A 9293-nucleotide genomic window follows, 5' to 3' on the forward strand; every position below is an offset into this window, starting at 1 on the left:
ATTCCAACAACATTACATTATTTTACATAAAAAAATTATTATGTTATTTTATAATGCGGAACAACAATCATTATATAACATTAGAAACATAATATGTTGTTTTACATCATTGTTTACAACTTTCATAGCATGTCTGGACACTATGTTTTTATCTATTTCATGTGTCCGAAACAAGGTTGCAGCAAACAAAATATATTTGTAGTGGTAAAATAAATATAGCATGTATAATAACGGGTTGAGTTTCGGTAAGAAGGAAAGTTAATGTTAGAAGTATAAGAAAAGATTTTCGTTCTTGGATGCACCGAGATGAGATACATCAGATCAATCTTTATATCAAGTACGAATCATAAGTGAATTGGAAGATTTTTTTATTAAAGATGATCAAAAATCAGATCTCTTGTAACGCTTCTAACCTCAAATATGCTTATCACATAATTATGAATTTTATTATTATATAATTTTCATAATAATAATAAAATAAGTTAAAACGGAAATAAAAAAAAAAGAAAAATTACCAAACAAAACAATCCCTAAACCCTGTGAGGTGGGTTTTATTCGAGCTCTGCCTCTAGACGCGAGGGAAGGCGGAACCCTTTATACTCCGGGCGGCGCCTCCTCTTTTTCTTTCTATCTCCACTAGCTTTCTGTTGAGTAACAATGGCGAAAGGATCAAAAGCTCCAAAGAGCAACAGGAAAACTCCTCAGAAGCGACTATCTAACTTTTCCGACTCCGACATGGACGACGAAATTGATGCTTGTAAGTTTTTCAGTCTTTCTCTCTGTCATTATACATATGTATTGGGCTTTTTCCCCAAATTTGGTTGATGAAATTTTTTGTTTTTGTTTTGTGTGTTTGTGACTGTGTTTTATGATTGTTGATGACTTTTTATTTTTATTTCAGTTCATAAGCAGAGAGATATTGTTCCACTGGACCTAGATGATGATATTGGGGAATCTGATGAAGATAATGAACAACATGTCTTCCAAATTGAGGTTTTTGTTGATGCTTCTTCTAACCCTTTTTGGTGCCAAGTGCATGATTGAATGTTTAGTTCCAATTGCTTCCTTTGAACTCCTGTTCTATGAAATTTATTATGACCAATATTAGTGTTAGCTTTTGGACGATTGAGATTATGATTCTTTCTCTTCCTTCTTTAATTTTTTTTCCAGTCTTGTGGATAGCTTTTCTCTTCTCTTTTATAAAAGATCATTTCTGGCGTTGCATTGTTCTTACAAAATGATACTGGCATGCTGCAATTCAGTGTTTCTGTGGGCTTGCTACACCCATGTTGTATGCCACCATCACCAATCAAATGCTTTTTATATTATTGTTTATAGGGTGATAGTGATGAAGACGAAGATGAAGATGAGGACGAAGATGACTCTGAGGATGACACCCAGCTAACTGGCTTTGCTGCAAAAAGTGAGATCAATCCACCACTTCAGTTTTGAATGTCTGAAAATGCATGTAGTTTCTCTGATCTTCTTGTTTGGTAGGCAATACCATTACCACTTCCAAGTCCCAGGGCAGTTCGAAATCTTTTTCTTTTCGGGAGGCCTGTTACACTTGTATGATGTATCAAGATTATAGATCGACTATATAATTAATAAATAAACAAAATATAAAAGTTTATACCATATATTATTTTAAATGTCTTACAAATTAAAACAACAAAGATGTCTTAAATGACAAAGTAACATACAAAAAATTCGTTTAAATAGAATTTCTAACATTATTGAAAACAAAATCTTTAGTCAATTCTTTATAATCAACTTTCTCCAATAAGTCGTTAAATTGAAAGATTAGCATATAGGAGTTTACCAACTATTGCTACCTCAAGTTCTTAAGAAACCCTAGCTCGATTCTAGGGCCAAATTCTCCCTTAACTCTGAGCTTTTATGTGCGTTTTCAGAGGCTATAGTGCTCTAAACAATGGCGATCAGTATCACGATAAACCAAGTCAAAGGAATTGCAGGTGAGGCTGCTCGTCGAACAAGAGAGAAACTAGAACAAGAAATTGGAAGATTATTATATAGGGTCGTGCTTGTTTCTTCAATCATAAAATTAGCATCGAGAAAACAAAGATGAACAAGACTAGCCGATAGGAGAGTTCGTTATTCATATTAGACACCCAAGGAGAAGAGATTGAAGATTTGCAATCATAATTGGGTTCGGTGAATCGTTAAATCTGGTAAAAGAGGGGAGGAATTGGGGCATTGGGCTAAATTGCTAAATCATTATAAATGCCAAAATGGGCCAAAATAAGAGGTAGAAGGATGTAGGGATTAAGCTAAAACATGGGTAAAATTCAAAATACATATATAATTGGGTAAATGCTATAACATATATAACTGGGCCCCAAAAAAAGTTTGGGGGACCCAAAAATTTTGGTGGCCATGTTTGGAATCTCACACCAGTACACCCCCCGGCATGGCCCAACCAAGTCCCAAATGATAATGGTATTGCCTACCGAACAAGAAAAAGTGGAAAGATGAATGATAATGGGAGCTATTAGATAAACTTATTCAATTGTTTGTAAACTATCATCGTTATGTTTGTATAATTGTTGAGAAAATAAACGTAGTTTCTGTTATTTGCTATCTTTTATGATCTTGTTACCATTTTGATTTGGTTAAAACCATATGCTTCAAATAGACTTCTTTTTGCCAGACAAATAAATAATATGACAACAAAAAGAATTTGAGACGCTATGTGCCAAGATTGACTGGTATACAGTATGCTAGGGTTTTTCCATTTCTACATAAATCTTAAATGTATTGATCAGTAGACCAGTTAGTAAGCATTGAGTTATTTCATTATTTGATAGATCCAGACTAAAGAAAGTTGTCATGTTTGCAAGTTTAGGAAATGGAGCACTTGTTGGATTTGAAGTCAAGTGCCTTGCTCTGGTTTAATTGTCCCAAGACAAATGGCTGTCTCACTATCTATTGGTCTAAAAGTTTAAAATAGAACTTATTATTGCTTGCATCTTGTTTTCTTCCGCATGGTTGTCATAGTGTTCACGATATGATGTTAGTTCTATCTTGATTTGCAATCTTATTGGTGAATATCCTTGTATACTTGAACCACATTGCTCTTATGATTCTATGAACTATATCCTAAATTTCTGAACTTATTGTTGTTGTTTATAGTTGTAGAGTTTATCGACTCAAACCTTATAGGTAGCAACAAGAACATATTGTTTTCTTGTTGTTATCTCTTAATCTAACACATGATTAATCAGGCAAGACTGTGTTTTTGTGTTTAATAAATTTGATATATGCATACTTGTTGTGCTTTATATTTATACATATTAGGTAAGTTATTTTAGAGGGGTTGAAACGGATTTATAGTTTGATACACAGTTCATGAATTTAATATAGTGATTCTTGATTTCATTCATGGAATCATGGATTGAGATCTATGGTTTTCAGTATTCCAATTCATTGAATTATTTGTGTTCTTTTTATGTTAAATTTAAATTTTCATTGTCTACCTGGTTACAAAGTTCAGTAGTGGCTAACTAACATATTGTTGCTCACTTTCATAGTCGCAAAGCAACACAAAAGTTTAAAGGCGAAGATTGGTGGTGCTAAGGACGAAACACAAGATGATGCTGAAGATGAAGAAAATAAAAGTGTTGCGTGGGGGAGGAACAAAGGCATCTATTATGATAATGATAAGGTAAACATTATATTGAATTTCATGGACCTTGTTTTTCATTGAGCTGTCTATGCACATACCAAATAAAAATAACTGCCTATTGCTATATGTTAGCACCACACACCTTATTTCGGTCAAGGTAAGACAAATGCTTCTGATCTGTTATAAAAGGTTGTTAGAAACATGATTAATGTAGATGGATAGCGTAATTTGAAGTAGATTAACTTCTTAAACACATGCTTCTTATATTTTTCTTAAGGGAGAATCAAGTGAAGATGAGGAAGAGGCAGAGGTTTTGAGGCTGCAAAATGAAAAAACAAGGTTATATTCAAATGCAGACCATGGTCTTGAAGATGACGAGGAAGATGAGAGTGAAGGAGAACCAACGTTTGAGGTTAGTTTCAGAATCTGTTATGACATTTACTAGATGATTTCTCTCTATTGGTCATGTTTTCTTGAGTGCTTCAGTTGGTGATGGATTAACCTTGGAGTCATTGCTTACAGTCCAATGGTTATTTCAGGAGAATCTGAGAAAAGGAAAAGTTACATCAAAAGCTAGTGTGGACCATGGTGCCCAAGATGAAATTGACACTGGTTATGAGGTAGTCATGAAGGATCCAAATTCTTTGTCAAAAGAAGAACAAATGGACATTGTATACAAGTGAGTTCTTTTGATTGGATTAGTATCCGTGGGTTTTCTCTATTTTCATATAGCAGATAGTACTAATGCATCATTTTTTTTCCTGCTCTAAGTTAAGTATTGTACTTCTATAAATTTGCTTTCTTAAGAGAAGTAATCCTTCTTGTACAGCTAGCTGAATAGTTATTTGCAAAAGATGTCCATCTAATTATCAGGATGTTGCACCAACTGTCCTCTCTTTTCACTTGCATTTATTTTTCCATATGTTGTTTGAGAAGACAATGATGACAGTAACTCTTGGACCGTTGAAAGTTATAATGGCCACTAGATCATATCTCATCGTTTGCACATATCATTATTGATCTTAAAATTTTTCTATAATGTCGTAGAAAACATTTGCATTAGTAAAAACATACACCCTTCAAGAAATTAAGTTAAATAAATAGTCCTCGACTTATTGTGTTACTGTTAGATCAACAATGAACTCAAAATATTTTACAAGCAATCACCTGTTCCATTTGACAACCTAAGTATTCGATATGTAGAAACTTTTGGCCCCTGGTTTAGCAATGTAATGGAAATGGGATAGGCATACTACACAGACAATCTGAATATAGGAGTACATATTTAAGTCGATGCACTTCCAAAGTGGATTTCTTCTACTCAACTATGGTTCTTAGGTTGCTGCATCCTTAATTTTTCTCAATTTAGATTTTTTATGGTGGCTATTGGGAGGGTCAATATGGACGATAGTATGCCTGTGCCTTATGTCGTTGTAGAATATTGCTGTAGACAGTTAATAACGATGTCCTGTTGTTTTTCATGGTCTACAGGAACCTCAGTTCTGCTTTATATTTTTATGAAATCTTAACAGTTCTTTAACAAATTTTTACTCCACAGTTCTGCTCCAGAATTAGTTGGTTTGCTGTCAGAGCTAAATGAAGCGGTGGAACAGCTTGAGACCAAAGTTGATCCAATTTTAAGCAAGGTATGTTGTTCTTTGACCGAGTGTATTCTTTCTCTCTTTTTTGGCCTGGTAGAAGGGGGAAGGTGGTGCAGGATGAGATTATGACAAGATAGAATCAGAATGGACTGGAAACTACTAACTTTGACTAGGCAACCACAAGAGCTTAGGATCCCTTGAGCAACAAGTTGATTTGGAACAATCAGAATAGATAACTAGAGAGAACTATTCAATCTTCACAAATAATTGTAAAGCACCAGGGATTAAAACTATATCAATAACTAAACCATAGTCTAAACAGAGGGAACAGGAAAGCTGATGAAAAGATCAAAGTACCCTAACTAGATGATACAATACTTAATGACTAACCCCGCCTGCTGAACGGTCGGCGGGACAACCTTGCAAGGGGGCATGACCCTATTGATCCCCGCTTTATGGCGATCTCAAGCTTAAGAGTTAGCTTATACGAGCGTGCTCTGTTCCTCCTAATCCACATTATAGCTTAACTAAAAACCCCTTTGATCTTGTGTAAATCACAATTACACCAAAATCACTAAGAACACCAACAACGGGGACATATGATACTTTCTTCATTTAGTATCATTTTTATAGTTGATAGCAATAATGCGCTTCACCAAATCAAACAAAGGAGCTTCTATCAATCACCCAAGAGTAGTCCTACATAAAGCCATAGAACTTGTCGAAAAAAATAAAAGCTTGCTTGAATATCAAACTTTTTGTGTTGTGTTTTCTCAACATTAAACTACAAAATCATATATTAGCACATTTCATGTGTGATAAATGTTTCCTCCTTGATAATTCTCAGTTTGTCTCGTTATCCATCTTTGGCGCATTAATGTGGTTTTCATGTTTAATGATATTAAAATCATGGTTTTCTTGTGCAGCTCAAAGAAGAGAAGAATTTAAATAAAACAGGCATACAATATATGGAGCTGAAGAAGCAACTTTTATTGTCATATTGCCAAGCAATTACTTTTCACCTTCTTCTCAAGTCTGAAGGTCATCCAGTTCGTGATCACCCTGTTCTTGCTCGCCTTGTGGAGATTAAGAACTTGTTAGACAAGGTTAGCGTGCCTAATCATCACGTACTTTTTAACTTGTGGTTCTCTAAAGTTCTTTTTTTCCCAAGGTCTTGAAATACGATCAAGTGTAGTATATATGTCCTTTTTTGTTTCTATTGTGCATGCGGTCATACTTCGGTAGCTTTGCTCTTTGTTTTTATATTTGAGTACATTCTCACAGTAGAGAGACATTTTAGTTCCTGTATATCAATTTCAAATATCTGCTGTTGGATGACTTGCTCACCATCTGAAGTGCTCTTTGTTGGCAGATGAAACCACTTGATGAGAATCTATCATTTGAGGTTGAGGATTTTCTCAAGAAACAGGCTACTACAACAGTGTTGAATTCTCCTGAGGAGATGGCAGCTATCGACCCTAGTTCTTTGATCAATAATTCCGAAACGAAAGTAGTGTCCTCTGAAACACAAAAAGAAGTTAGTATCCTGATACTGTCTGCAAGTTTAAACATGCTTAAAAAATTCTTTAGTTTTGTCTTAAAATCTTAAATCATGTTTCCTCTTATACTTAGCCTCATGTGGAAACCAAGTTCGTGAAGAAGAAGAATATGCTGGATGGTGATAATGGAGGAAAGCGTAAGCGTCAGGTGAGTCGTATCAACTAATTTTGATAATTGGTTGTGATAATCTCTTACATTTCTTCTGGTACTGCTTAGCTTCAAATTGTTATTCCCTCCGTTCCAAAGTAGGTGTTCTCATTTCTATACAAGTTTGTCCCAAATAAGTGTCTTACTTCCCAATTCTATCCTTAATTATGAGATGGAGAAATTCTTTACTCCCTTATGATCAAGGGTAAAATTGTCACTTAATTTAAAAGTACAATGATTACACATTCCTAGTACTTTTGTGCCTTTTTCATGGTGGACGTTTATTTTGAGACGAAGGGAGTATTTTCTAATCCGTACAAGAACTACATCTACATTCTTTCTGAAAATTAATCCTTGTACAACTGATACTTTACAAGTGCTTCGGTTACTGGCTTACTGCTATTACTGGATCTTTTTACTCGACTGACATCATTATCTTTAATGTGGCAGAATGAGCAAATGGGCTTGCAGAGTGTGGAAATGCTGAAAGTAAGAGCTGCCCTCGAGGAGAAACTGAAGCAGAAAGGTGTCTTTGACTTGAAAGCACCAAAAACCAGTGGGGTTAAGAAGAACTTAAAACCATTGAACGGGTATCTTCCGTCTCAGTTTGTTGTGGTCAAAATGTCTATCTAAACTACCAAGTTAATTTTTGATCTTCACTGTAATTGAGCAGAAAGCTAGAGGCACTCGATGATTTTGACGACGATGCTTTTGATATCGATGAAAACCAAAATAAATCGAGTAATGCAATTCCTCCAAGTAGACTGTCCCGGCTAGTAACACAGATAAAGAAGCCGAGGGTAAGATTGTGCCAAAAAAATGATTGTTTCTTGTAAGCTCAAAATTCTTGCGAGTTTTAGTTCTTTCTTTAGAATTGACCTTGCATGCACATGATATAGTCATGTAGATGCCTGTGTGTTTGGTTTATGAAACATGATCTTTAGTCCTACACTGAAAGCTTTATTTTTGAGTAGAATGTTATTATTTTCATTGACTTGCCTTTTTCTCTGTTGATTCTTTAAAATGATCATATTTCTCTTGTTTCACTTCTTGGTTCCTTGAAGGTCATATCTGGAGATGATGATTTACCAAAACGAGATGATATTGGAGAAAGGCGAAGAAAACATGAAATGCGGGTTCTGGCGAGTGCTGGAGTGCAGTCTGATGACGATTTACAAGATGACGAGCCTGGCACCCTTGAGGATGATGAAGTTAACGACACAAATGAAGATGGTGGGACAGACTCAGAGTCTGATCTTTACAAAGAAATCAAAATAAAGCGTGATGCCAAACTAGCTGCTAAAGCACAGAAGTATTCAAGGTAATTTGATATTTTCTTTTTGATTTAGAGAGTCGAATATAATGAAACCAATAGTGGCGTGTTGAGTTAAGAAACAGAAAGTTACTTGTTAGTTGTGGCATTGTAGAATTTTGTAAGCATAATGGAAATATTGGTGGTTTTGTAGAACCGCTCCTTCAGTTGTTGCAGCACCAGAAACACTCTCTGATGGGAAACGACACATAAATTACGAGGTAATCATATATGTGACGTTCATGATTTGCATACGATTATTTTACTTGGACTCAACTTATGGTTTTGAACTTGGTGGGCCCAGATGGAGAAGAACAGGGGGCTGACTCGCAAGCGCAACAAGGATCTCAAAAATCCAAGAAAGAAATACAAGGTATGATGTTAGTTGTTATGGTTTTTCACCTTGCTTTCCTCACCTTGTAGATAAAAGGGGAATTTTGCATGTTTTAAGCTTGGTGTAAGCGTTAGATATCTATGGATGGTGGTTTCACCCAACCCGATTGGGAACGGGGATGTCCACATACCCGGGGCCTGGGCCAGGGATACACCGTGTCTACCCGCACCCATCCCAGATATATATACAGGGGCATGATCAAATAAGATCCTTAAATATTGAGAACCTGGGAACCAACTATTTCACTAATTATTAATGATGAAACAAATGTTCATAATGAATATACATGAAACTCACCCCATCCCCTATCTGTTCCCATTCGTATGTATAACCCCTGTCTGGGAGGGTTTGATAGCACCCTTCTCACTCTGCTACTACTGTCGATAACTTGTGCAGTTGAAACACAAGAAGAAAGAAGTTGCTAGGAAAGGACAGGTACGCGAGCATAGGAAGCCTGCCGGTCCATACGGTGGAGAAGGGTCTGGTATCAATACCATCAGCCGAAGTATCAGATTCAAGAGTTGACCATTGTTTCTAGCCTAAAAATTTTGTTGTTTGTTAGATTCTCAACTTTTATATACATACAGCTTACGCCATTTTTATATAATTATTCATTTCTAGCTTCCCATTTTA

The 9293-nt window shown here is 35.6% G+C and overlaps 1 protein-coding gene across 1 annotated transcript; it reads left to right on the top strand.

The window, feature by feature from the left end:
* The first annotated feature begins 553 nt into the window (after positions 1–553).
* LOC112518301 (something about silencing protein 10) lies at positions 554–9293 on the top strand. The gene is made up of 16 exons (XM_025125953.1): positions 554–757; positions 902–993; positions 1339–1423; positions 3552–3685; positions 3924–4058; positions 4186–4325; positions 5205–5292; positions 6174–6353; positions 6620–6784; positions 6880–6954; positions 7405–7544; positions 7628–7754; positions 8019–8275; positions 8421–8487; positions 8571–8639; positions 9057–9293. The coding sequence occupies exons 1-16, from the start codon at positions 658–660 to the stop codon at positions 9183–9185; spliced, it is 1983 nt and encodes a 660-aa protein (XP_024981721.1). The 5' UTR covers positions 554–657; the 3' UTR covers positions 9186–9293.

This window comes from Cynara cardunculus (assembly GCF_001531365.2).
Source record: "Cynara cardunculus var. scolymus isolate 2C chromosome LG 1, CcrdV1, whole genome shotgun sequence".
NCBI classification, from domain to species: domain Eukaryota; kingdom Viridiplantae; phylum Streptophyta; class Magnoliopsida; order Asterales; family Asteraceae; genus Cynara; species Cynara cardunculus.